Genomic DNA, 12,437 nt, shown 5'->3' with positions numbered 1-12,437 from the left:
TAACGAGGGAGAAACATGGTGCATGGTGCATTAATGCAGTGTACCGGTAGCATAGCTAATCCACGTCAGTAGGTTAAGGCGACGAAAAACAAACCAAAAAACCCCTCGATGTTTTCCTTTTTCCCATTTCCCGCTTCATTACCGTCTTCATAGCCGTTTTTGCCATATCAAACAAATTACATTCGTGTACTTTCGCACCTTAACGAACCAACCGAAACCATTTAAGGTGTAAAAAGGGGCGCGCACGATTGCACATAATAAATTACTCATTGACGAAACAAAGGAATAAGGTAGCGAAATAGAGGAACATTAAGCATCTTTGCAAGAAAACAGAAACAGCCCCGAAACAAACCCGAATAGCGTATATACAAATCTACAACTAACTTCCATTGTACTGTTACTAATTGATGTGAAAAGTGTCTACCGAAGCGAACATTAGGATCAGAAACCACTAAAAAAAAGAAAAGAAACGTAACACACGAATAATGTGTTACGAATGTTGGTAGTACGAGCGAAAAAAAAAAACAAATCGAACACTAAAAACACTAAACTCTTCTTACATGTTTGTACTTTGCTATACCGTATTTACCTTTCGGCAATCTTTCGAATCAAATCTTACCCTTTATATCAACGTACACGTTAGGCAAAACATTCATTGTGGTGACCAATTTAGAGAAGGAATGTAAGAAAATCTAAAGAAAAACAACAAATTCAACATTCAAAAAGAGACACAAAGATGTAATCAAAGAGAAGTAAACTGAACCGGCTGCTAAAGAAAGCAAGAAAAACGATACAACTGTAAGGGTACAATGTGTAATAAGTATATCCTGCTGCAATCTGCTTGTCATGACCACTTATATTACAACAGTAACTACTACTGCTACTGCTACTACTACTACTACTACTACTGCTAGTGCATATTACTACTATCATTAATACTACCGACACGAACGAAACAACTTATTACTACAAAAAAAACTATATCCGCGATGTAATTCTTCTCCCCATTTTTCGAACATTTTTCTCTTTGTGTGTAGGGCTTGCTGCTGTGAAGCGGAAGCGAAACCAATTTACATACAAAACAAAGTGATGTAGTCAAAGCAAGAAAACACAGGAAAAACAACACAGAGAAAGTGACAGAAAAGTAGTAAAAAAGCTTTCCTAACCACAGCAGCCTAAACAATCTAAAATGGTTTAATCAAATGACTCGAACTCGTATTTCTTTCACACATACCAAACCATTCTTCATGTGTATGCTTCACAACTGGACAATAGCCATCGAGCCATATCCTTTTGCTTCACACTACACAATCGGTATTGTTCTCTGTACATCCTATTAACCCACCCACTTTCGTAAGGCCGCACTGTTTTCCCATAAGTCAAAAGAGAATGACCCATAAAAGCGTAAAGCAGATAGAAAGCCAAAGATTTATCAGAGCAGAAGATAATTCTGTACGATCCGTAATGGTGGTTGTTTTTTGTTTTGTTTTTATAGGTATTCGTGTGTGTGCATGGGCGAGTGCGTATAGAGCATGAGAGTATAGAGCAAGCAAATCTGTTAAAGTTTTCTGTTATAAAGTGAATTTGCAATGACGTCGGGTATATTACACTCGAGAGCGGGTGTGAGTGTGTGGGAGGAGCAAAAATCAATCATACACACACACACAATATTGAAGTAGCAACAGGTGCTACCCGTGCTAGGTGGATAGTTTAGGAGCGAGATCAATGCGATTAGGGTGATCAATGTTACTAGGGTAAACATTAAAAGCAACCGTGTTGAATGTACGATGATGATGGTAAAAGATCAATAAAATGATTATTTAAATAAAAATGAACAAAATGTTGACACAAAGATCTATCGATCGTACGATCGTCGATGCACTTGATAAATACGATCGAGGCTTGATCCCGTGAGACTTCCTGAAGAAGAATGTAATATTCTGCCGATCAATACGTTTTCATTATGCCTCCGCTCATTGGAAACTTTGAAAGAAAGAACATTGTAAAAGGACGCTCTGCTGGAAGATGGCTTAGGAAAGTATCCGATCATTTACATCAGTTAATACCGTTCAGTCTCAACGAACGAATTATTGTTTATTGTTTATTGTTTATTAATTAATTCGTCCACCGAGAACGGTTTAACGAGGCAAACACGCTTGCTATGGCTAAGACGCTTTACAAGGATTTACAATAAACACAGAGAACTTTTAAATTGGGATATAGACATCGTAAAATCAAACTGACACGAACATTTATTGAAACGCCTAATCATGGCCTTAATCGGGGCGTTAGTACCGTATACTGTGTTAGCGCAAGCTTCGTGCAACATTTGTCGGTGTCTTGATACCGGTCGCGGGACAGCAAAAGAAATCCTACTTACTAGTGACGGATCATAAATGGTTTCTAGTAGTAGTCCTGCTATAAAGATAACCAGAGCTCTGTTGCGCCTGACTTCTACCGTTTCTAGGCCCAGAAGAAGACAACGTTGATTGTAGGGTGGTAGTAAGGATCCGTCTGCCCAACCTAGCTTTCTTATGGCGTATCGTGTGAACCTTTTCTGTATTGTCTCAAGTCGTCTTATAGATATAACAGTATAAGAACAAGTCACAATAGAACAGTATTCTAACATCGGGCGAACCAACGAACAATACAGAGATTTTAGACAATATGGGTCATTAAAGTCCCTGGTCGATTTAAACAGTATACCTAGTGTTCTATTTGGCGGTTAATAACGTTGTCATAGTGATGCTTAAAAGTCAACTTATCGTTAATCAGAACGCCTAGCTCACGCATTTCTTTGGTTCTCGCTATTTTCACGTTATTTATCTTATATTCGTACCTAACAGGTGAGCGCGTCCGAGTGAAAGACACCACAAAGCACTTTTCCGTATGAACCGTCAATGAGTTCTGGACGCACCACAGGTTAAAAACAGTAACAGCAAGTCGTCAGTAGTTTTTACAGGGATAAACAATTTCACGTCGTCAGCGTATAGAAGGTAAGAATCGTTAGGTAACACAGAACACAGATCATTGACAAACAGGATAAATAGAAGCGATCCCAGGTTGCTTCCTTGTTGAACCCCTGAGGTGCTGGTGAAAGGACGAGAGGTGTGTTGGCCAAATAGAACGCGATATGTGCGGTTGAGGAGGTATGAGCTCAGCCATGCTGTGATTTTGATGGAGAAGCCTAACAAATGGAGCTTACGGAGTAGTATTTCATGGGATATACTATCGAAAGCTGCCCTTGTAGTCAGTGTAGATACAGTCCATCTGTATGCCCTGGTCCATACAGTTCGCACACTCGGATACAAATCGCATCAAATTTGTCGAGGTGGAACGCTTGGGCATAAAGCCGTGTTGTTCCTTCGCAATGTAGCAGGCTGAAGCATGCAGGATCGATTCGCGAACCATTATCTCCAAAACTTTCATGCATCCGCACATGAATGTGATACCCCTGTGACTGGTAGCGAGATGCTTGTCCCCTTTCTTATACAGCGGTACCATCCAAGATGTTTTCCATATCGCAGGAACAATCTCATTTTCAATAGACAGTTTAAATATTTGTAGGAGTATTGGACAAAGAGCATCTGCACAAGATTTCAGGACTACTGCAGGAATGCCATCTGGTCCTGGTTTGTTAGAGGTTTTTAGTTTCGCCAATGCTGTTTTAACTGTATTTTCATTGAAGTCGATGTCCTGTAAGTCGATACAATCTTGAGGGACGTTGCTGATAGAATGACGGTACACTGCCGTATTGTCTAATGATCATGAGATGCTTTGCAAACAAAAGTTAATAAAATATATCTTGCCTCGTTCTTCCTGGATAATTACCATCGCTACAGAAACGAGGGGCGGCCTGGTGGTATAGGCAACTGCGGCGGCGATCTTTAAACGGCAGGGCCGATGTTCAAATCCCATCCGGACCTTTCCCTCCGTCTAGTCTATTACCTTAGAGGTCGAGGACCTTAGAGGTTGTTAAGCCAAGAAGAAGAAGACAGAAACGATTGGTCAAAATTAGCTTTAATGCACATCTACGACTATTATATCCAGGACCTTTTCATTTTCTGGATTATTCCGGTCATCTCTAGTATTTTCTTTCGTTGGCTTAACTCTAATCGCAGCTTAATGGTCAGGTGAAGCGCAGGGATATGATGCTCCCAGCATTTTTGGAGGATCTGCCGTAGAGTAAAGATTTGGTCGGTTGTCGATTTGCCTCCAACACATCCAGCTTGATAGCTTCCGATGAAATCTGTAGCAAGGGGCTCCAGTCTGCAGAAGAGTATTCGGGACAGGATCTTATAGGCAACATTCGGAACTGTGATGGCCCGGAAGTTAGTACAGGCCATCCTGTTGCCCTCGTCGAGAAGAAGAGGAAGAAGAAGTCGAAGGTACCTGTTGTTACGGCCCAACCTGCCTAACGTCTGGGTACCCCAGACTTCAAAAAATATTACCGTAATTGTATTCTTTTACATGTTGCGGCCTTTTGCCGGCACTTGAACTTCAAGCGTCAACGAATTATTTGTTGACTTTTTGACTGTTAAAAGGTCGCCTATTTAATCAATTCGTTACTGACTTTAACCATTTATTTTAGATAGATTTAGATAGATTCTGCTTTTCAAATTGATTGAGAAAATTACGATCGCACGGTACTGGGCCACACTTAGGTTGGCTACTTGGGATCCCCCGGAGTCCCCAAACGCTCCTTTTTTCGGCGCTCGCATCGAGTAGATAACAACACCACTTTGCCATCTTCAAGGTATTTTCAATCCATATGGTAACTATTACGAGAAATCTTATTGGGCAATGCCATGGACGGATAGCCACATCCAGGATCCCACTCTATTAACTTCCCCTTTCTCCAGCAAGGCCTGAATGTGACAGATATCAGAACGATCGTATCTGGTTGGAAAGAAAATGTGACACAACGACCGACATTTTCACGGATCCGGATTGAGCAGAGCAGACGGTACGAACAAACTTTTGTACAAAAATCTTTTATTGTCTTCGTCCTAGCTGCTGTAAATGAAGAAGAAAGTACTCAAATTTTGACGTTCTATAGTCAGCTAGTTAGTATACATTGAGCTCTGACCGACCACCAGGTGATGCTAAATCGCACCATTTTTGTCTCTTTTTTTAATGCACACGTTATCAGTAAGTTATAAAGGAAATTCATATTTTTCTTTTTGTCTGTACATTCTTCAACTTTTACAAAATTACCAACGGCTGGTCACGTCATTGAAATAACACCGTACAAATCATCTTGTAATTTTCTTTGCCGCCTATTAAGACCTTTAAAGGCAGCGAAGCGTGAAGACCTCAAAAACAACACTTAAATAAAAAGGTTAAGCGAACTCTTTTAGCATTCTGGTTTGTTGTATTATATTTGCTTGTCACACAAACACATTCAACACTTACACTCAATTTAAAACCGCATCAAATTGAAAGCATTTTTCGCATTCGCGTTAACATCAAAATCATCATATCACCGAAGCGGCCGGTACGAGCGCCTAAACACTACACTCTAAACAACTTGCGTGAGTTTGTTCACGCAGCAATAATACTTAAGTACCATCACTATCGTACGAGCTGCTCTATTCACTACAAATATGCTAACACCCGTCACACAGTACGCTAGTGTACTCGAAGGATATTCGTCAGTGCTAGGGATGTTAGCAGTGCAATACCGAGTGATGTCACCGAGCTAGCTCCTTGTGTGGTCGTTTCCGGCTCGAGCGTAGTGGTCGTTATTTCGTCCGTTACTGGTGAATCGGTCGTTGTGGTGGTTGTGGCAGATTCGGTAGAAGTTGTCTCAGACACTGTGGACGACACTTCGGTGGTAGTAGCAACCGTAGTAGTCTCGGACACGGTGGACGAGGGTTCGGTAACGGTTGTTGTAGCCACGGTGGTTGTTGTCGGCAAAGTAACGGTGGCGGTTGTTGTTGGTTCGGTAACGGTAGTGGATGCTTCCGACGTTGTAGTGGTCACCTCGGTCGTCGTTGTTGGTTCGGTTATAGTAGTGGATGCAGCAGTTGTTGTCGTTGTTGGTTCGGTAACCGTTTCGGTAGTAGAATCGACGGTTGTGGTTGTTGTTGGTTCGGTAACCGTTTCGGTAGTAGACTCGGTAACCGTTTCTGTCGTGGTTGGTTCAAGGGTTGTAGTAGTGATCTCATTAGGGTCTTCGGTCGTAGTTGGATCTGGCTCTTCAGTGGCCGGAACAGCACCAGGCGTATTGGTAATTTCTTCTAAATGACACAAAATGTTCACAGTCAGTTATTCCATACGAAACACCTGTTCAAACGTTGAAAGGCGGGCAAACCATCTCAAAACACTGTACCTTCAGGGTCATTCTGCTGTTTGATCGCATCTTCATACAGCGAAGCACGTCTAGCTGCTGCCTCTGCTAATTGGGCGTCAATAATTATCGGACCTCTCCTAAAATCACATCCCACCACAACGCACCAACAAATAACGACACATTAATCACACCAGTAGACACAACATCATGCTCCACCATTCACACCATACCTCGGTCCCTCATCGACTGGCACACCCGAAACCATTGCCATGGTCACGAAGGCTAACAGCAGCATCATTCCTGCACGAAGAAACATCACGAAGATTGATCTTACACGCGAAACAAGAACGGATCGATCGAGACACACCACCTTGCTGCCGTGCCTGTCAAACGTACACTGAGGCCAATTGTCGATTGATACGCAGCTTTTGAAGAGCCGTTACATCCGTAACCTCCACCGTACCGATATCAAGTTCATACTAAGCTCCCGGTGTGCGGTGTGTAAGATAAAGTTCGACTATCACCCCGCTTATTGAGTGGGGAAGCTTCAGAATCTTCGCCATCCCTCAGCCACTGCAGCCTTTCCCCCCCCCCCCCCCCCGCAAGCACCGCACCAGAACAAAAGCAATCCGGTAGAACGCCCGCACATGCAGATGTCGCGAAAATTGCCTTTCGCGTACAGCGATGCCCTCCTTGCAGCGGTGCTTATCTCGCGTGACGTGACGATAGCTGCTCTCTCTCCACCTGCAATCCATATTATTGGCCCTGGATGACACATCACGGGGACCCTGAGCGGTACCGTAGAACTTTGCACAGTTCACACGGCCATGGTCTACGCACACACCTGATGGCCCCTAACGACAGCTCGCGGCTACAGCCTTGGCCATATACAAGTACCAGCGAGTCCCGCAAAATCGATCGTACCACCTTCAAATGCATCATCCATTTGCACCACTAACGGGGGGACGCACTGGCACAACCCGGATTCGATGGGAAGCTGATAAAAAATGTAAAACCCCTTCGCTATTGCATCCACGTGGCCACTTCGAGGTGCAGCAACGGTGTTCAACCGAACCCTGGCCAGCTGGTGCAATTTCCAAACAGCGCCGATGGCGACATGGTGAATTTCTAATCGATAGTGAAATATCGATGGATTTTGTAACTCTCTTGTGTTTGTGTAAGTGCACATTTTCCCCCAGCATACAGCTCCAACGGTCGGCTTAACTTGAATCTAATCTTAATGGTCTTAAGTTGCGCTAAAAGGTGTACCACTTTTTCGAAGCCCCCATTTGCAGCAGCTTTTCCCTTTCCTAGATCTTATCGATAAAATCGCTGCATCGAAAAACCAAACGAAAGAAACAAATAAATATATTTTACCCCGGTTGCCATTTAACGAGCCTGATTTTATTTATGATACTTCGAGATACTACTGCAAAAGCCGTCCAAAGCGATGCGATAATAGTATGACGAGTTGGCAGGTTGGAAGGGAATGTACCGATCACTCACCTATACAACGTTTCTCTTCTGCGTTTCATTGCTTGTTTTTGCTTCGTAATGGAACGGAAAATTTGGCAGCCATGTGCAGAACAGTTGCTTGTGGACGAATTTTGTAAATCTTGGCTTAAACTTAATTACCATTGAATAGTGCTTTCTTGAAGATAACGTTGCATTCAATGCATTTTAATGGTTACAATTATCCTTCAAACAACATGTTCGGCCTTCCTTCAAAAACTTCCCAAAGATCAAAGGCCAGCAAAGAGGCCTTCAATTCGTTTCAACGAAAGATAAATTAAACCTTCTTTTTAAGTGTGCACATTCGCTAGTTTATTCCTGTGAAAATATGTATTACTGCTCCTTTTCTGTTTTATTGCTACACGCTCATCAAACCTAACTCTAACCGCTGAAGGTTATCAGTGTAATTTGGCAAATTTGGAGTCAGTGCAAGCGTAGACCGCGTAGAATGTAACACACACACACAGTTCTTATTGATAAGCTTTGCCCGTTGAGGAGTCGCACGAAACAAAAGGAGGAAAGGGTGGTGATTAGAATGTTCAAATGCTTGGTAACAGTTCCGCCTCGCAGCGACGGTACTTTGTAAAGTACGTCAAACGGGAGTAGCGTTTGAGTTGGGGCACGCCTTAAAAAATGTCCCAGTAATCAACGCGAGATTCGTGCAACGATCTTTGGGCAGATGTAGGTGCCAGTGCTGAAGCACTACGAACCGGAGGTTCATAAATCTAACTGCCTTGCTGGTTTCCCCTATGGAGAACGCCTTTATCGAAAGTAGATGTAGTGACTTAACCAGAGCCGATTTTTTAAAGTTACTAAATATGAAACCGTTTTTTTTTTTTTTTTTTTGGTTATGTTCTAAAGGATGGATGGGTCGTATTGCTTAATACTAACTTATAGGCTAAATTATAGGCTGCATTGTAGTTCACATTGATTAACTGATAGTCTTGCTATCGTATTTGACGTTTTGCTGATAGTTGTTCCTTCAACAAAGTATTAAGTCCAGTTTTTAGCGAGGATCTGTATCATTCCACGAGAGGATAACACATCCCTAGTGTGCTTGAGGAACTATAAATGAAGCTCCAAAAATACTTTCTAATTAAATTTTCTGTTCTATTTGGAAAATAAATTTTCACAAATTGTTAATTGAAAGTTTAAACAGTATCATTAGGAGCTCCTTCAAAAAGAAAACAGAACAATCGTTACAAACTTATTGAGACGATTATTGATTAGCACCGGATTGGCTAAGTTGACGAAAAGATTGCATCACAAGAAGAGCTGATTTTGAATAGAATTTTATTAGCATAAAATTCTATTTATTTTTTTACTTATTATTAATTAGTTAATAAAACCACCGGTAATGACTGGAACCAAGAACAATATTCACAAGGCATTTATCTTAAAATTCTGATTTAATTCATTTTTGCTGGCTTTAAATGTGCCTTCATATTCAATGTCGTTGGGTGTGCTGAAGCTGCGTGTAAGCTCGTTTTTTCATAAATTCTTCTTTTAAATCTTGGACTTTAATTTACCAACCAATAGTTTGTTCTCACTGCTGCTAATGAAGCATCACTAATTGTATCTCCTCGGTTGTTATGTAGAATAACTTGCAGTAATACAATAGAACTTTTGTAATTAATACCCAAAACATCGAACCTTATATCCAACTAAGGCTGAGCTAAGTTAAGGAAGGTAATAGCGGCAGGCTTACATTTTGGTTTCTTTTAAGCTTAACTATCTGGAAGGTCAGGCCTTCCATCGAAAGGCCAACGAGACTTGTTGTAATTTGAAATTCGGTTCACAGTACGGGAGGACGGTCGGGATAGGACTTCTTGAACCTAGGTCCTGTCATATGAAAACCAGTACTAGTGCGATGTTTACCACCGGACCTTCATTTCTTGAAATTGTGGAACTCAATAACACGTAACAAGAGCATAAACAAATTAATATTTTGAGGAAAAAAAACAAACTGAAATATTGCATCTCAAATAGAAAAATTGTTCATGAAATAATTAAATGAAGAAAAATAGAAAAAGAAAACAGACTTTTTATATATGAGCAAAATATGAGCAACAAACACTTGGTTAATAATACTTACTAACTTATCAGACGCTACAACCGCTTTGTGGTCTTGGCCTGCCGCAGCAGAATCCGGAACCGTTTACGGTCCCGCGCCGTCGTCCGCCAATCCGTTACGTTTCCACGCCATCCTTCCACCTCAATCTGAGTCTACCACGCCTCCTCTGTCCGTGTGGACGGCCTAAAAGGACTTTCTGAGCTCGGTTGACCGGTGCCCCATGCGTGTAACATGGCTAGCCCTTGGGAGCCTGGCGAGCCTAATTCGCTGCACGACGGTAAGGTCGTTACACAGTTCGTTCAGCTCATCGTTGTAGCGGCTCCTCCATTGTCCTTCCACACATACGGGGCCAACAATCGTTCTGAGCGTCTTCCACTCGAACGCGGATAAGAAGGCTTCGTCTGTTAATAACACAACTGTTCAAATAGCTAAAAAAATTCTCTTTAAATAATTAAAAACTTTACACACAACTATACTACGGTATCATAGACAACCGGCAAAATAAGTTGTTTGAAAAGAATAATTAGTAAAAGCAAACATGAAACTCCCATTCCCAATTCATGTGTAATTATCGTTCAGTACGAAAGCTTTTATCGCCCTGTACACCAAAAAGGCGGAAGAATGCCACTGAACGCGACGCGATCATGACCCTGAAAAAAATACACACATTTTGAGGAACCTCTACTACCTTTTTCGTCGCAACGATCAGTTCCAAAATATTTGGTATTGTGTTATCAGTGACATTTGAAGCGTTGTCTAGCATGCCGGTAGAACGCTTAGTCTTATCTCACGCTTTCGCTCTACTCCTTCGAACCAGTAACACGCCGAACGAGACGTGAGATGATGCTGCACACATCACGATCACGAGAGAAGCTGAGCACATCATCCATGCGAGAGTGATCATGAAATACACGGGAGATCTTCCGGAGAGGGGTTGATTATAAATGCCAGTGCACCGGTGGAGTCCATCTACAGTCGACATGTGCTAAGCGAAATCGTCGTTACCATACCCAAGCGTTGTGCTACGAGTGCCCGTACTAACATACCAGCAGCGTAGCATCTCTGTGTAGCTTCTTCGTGTTGTGTGAGCAAAAGTTGATCGTTTTTTTCTGAAAAAGCTGTTATCTTCATCTGCTGGTTACAATCGAAACCCGAAACGAAACAACCCGAAGCGTTAAACGGTCAAGCAAACGAAACAAAATGACGATCAACGAAAAGACGTCGCTGCTGCCGAAGGAGTACCAGAAGACGTACAGCATCACCATTCCGCAGGACGATGTGAATAATAATATCAGCAATAGCAACAACGACAATGACGTACTAAGCGTGTAGTAAGTATCGGAAATCGATTGTGAACACCCATCGCGTGTAATATCAGTGAAAACACTTGTCACGAGTATTTGCCACGATCTTGATGCAAACAGCATGCATTTTTTTGTGCTGTGTTTGAACCCCTCTTCAAACCGCTTTATCTCACAGTCATGTAAAATGGCACCCAAAAGGGACATTGTACTACATGTGTTTTTTTGTTCTTACTTTGCAAATATACCAACACCGATACGCTTGATACAATCACACCGCCACAGATCGTTATCGCTGTGCAGGACGGATAACGGACGATATGCGATAAGCACAGTGAAGTAGCTCGTTGTATTGCTTTTTGTGTCAATTAGTCTTTCGGCGGTTGATTGATTTGTTGCGTCGGTACAGATTGAAAGACAATTCGATACGGTCGTCCCTTTGTCTTGTGCTCGAAATCGACAGACCAGGATTTCCGTTCGCTTTTTCCGCATCCCATATCTGAAGATGACGCACCTAAACTAGGTTAAGTCGCAATCAATTGTCAGTGGTATTGAGGCACAAAGATAGGAAGATACAGATTTGAAAACTTTGTACTGTAAACCGACAAATAAGTATTCTTCATGTGATATGTTTCACCAATACCAATGCAAGCATCCTTTTCGTTTGGTAACGTCATTATAACGCCTTGTAACGCTTTCAATCTTACCGCTGTGGTTGCTAAGATAAAAAATGATACTGAGTGATGTGTCATAATAGTGGACGAAATGAGAATAGAATTACACCCAAACATTCGAAGTTTAAATATATTTTCCATGGTCAAGCGTGTCCCTATGGTTAAGTACGCGTTCGTAGCATAAAATCTAAATAAAGCACCACAAACAGTAATTCAATTTCATCTCCCTTTGGAATTTTCCAGCGACAGCTATGCACTCACCAAAGACGAGCTGAACAAGTACATAGACGACCCCTGGTGGATAAAGATGCGGTATGGATGTTTTGCTACCTGCTGGATCGTGTGTCTGATTGCGCTGGTTGTTTCCCTGTACATCGCAGCAGATGCACTACAACATGATCATTGCGGTGCCACATTAGTCAACAATGGAACATCCACACCAGCCAGCCTAATCTCGGACAGTAGTAGCAGTAGTAGTAGTAGCGGTATCATCAGCACCACCACGAATCCTTTCGCTAACACGGAACCAAGCACGCCTCCTTCGATCGTGTTTGCTTTGCTAAATCAACAAACGTCGTAGG

At 42.1% G+C, this 12,437-nt stretch overlaps 2 protein-coding genes across 2 annotated transcripts in view; one reads left to right on the top strand and one right to left on the bottom strand.

Moving 5' to 3' along the window:
- LOC126559307 (uncharacterized) overlaps window positions 1-12,437 on the top strand; it is a 116,388-nt gene extending 103,951 nt beyond the window's left edge. Inside the window, exons 2-3 of the mRNA XM_050215443.1 lie at window positions 11,069-11,212; window positions 12,100-12,437. Of these exons, the coding sequence (XP_050071400.1) occupies window positions 11,082-11,212; window positions 12,100-12,436 (468 nt within the window). The 5' untranslated portion in view covers window positions 11,069-11,081 and the 3' untranslated portion in view covers window position 12,437. The remainder of the gene's footprint in view (window positions 1-11,068; window positions 11,213-12,099) is intronic.
- On the bottom strand, window positions 5,632-6,611 carry LOC126558875 (uncharacterized). The gene is made up of 3 exons (XM_050214954.1): window positions 6,526-6,611; window positions 6,335-6,432; window positions 5,632-6,239 (listed from the first exon to the last, which is right to left on the bottom strand). Exons 1-3 carry the CDS (start codon window positions 6,609-6,611, stop codon window positions 5,632-5,634), a joined length of 792 nt encoding a protein of 263 aa, XP_050070911.1.

This window comes from Anopheles maculipalpis, chromosome 2RL (assembly GCF_943734695.1).
Source record: "Anopheles maculipalpis chromosome 2RL, idAnoMacuDA_375_x, whole genome shotgun sequence".
Lineage (NCBI taxonomy): Eukaryota > Metazoa > Arthropoda > Insecta > Diptera > Culicidae > Anopheles > Anopheles maculipalpis.
This window is presented reverse-complemented; position numbering and strand designations above follow the sequence as displayed.

Coding starts and splice junctions, on each gene's coding strand:
- LOC126558875 (XM_050214954.1), bottom strand. CDS start 6,611: ATGTTTCTTCGTGCAGGAATGATGCTGCTGTTAGCCTTCGTGACCATG. Junction 6,433..6,525: donor CCAGTCGATGAGGGACCGAG/GTATGGTGTGAA, acceptor ATGTGATTTTAG/GAGAGGTCCGATAATTATTG. Junction 6,240..6,334: donor ACAGCAGAATGACCCTGAAG/GTACAGTGTTTT, acceptor GTCATTTAGAAG/AAATTACCAATACGCCTGGT.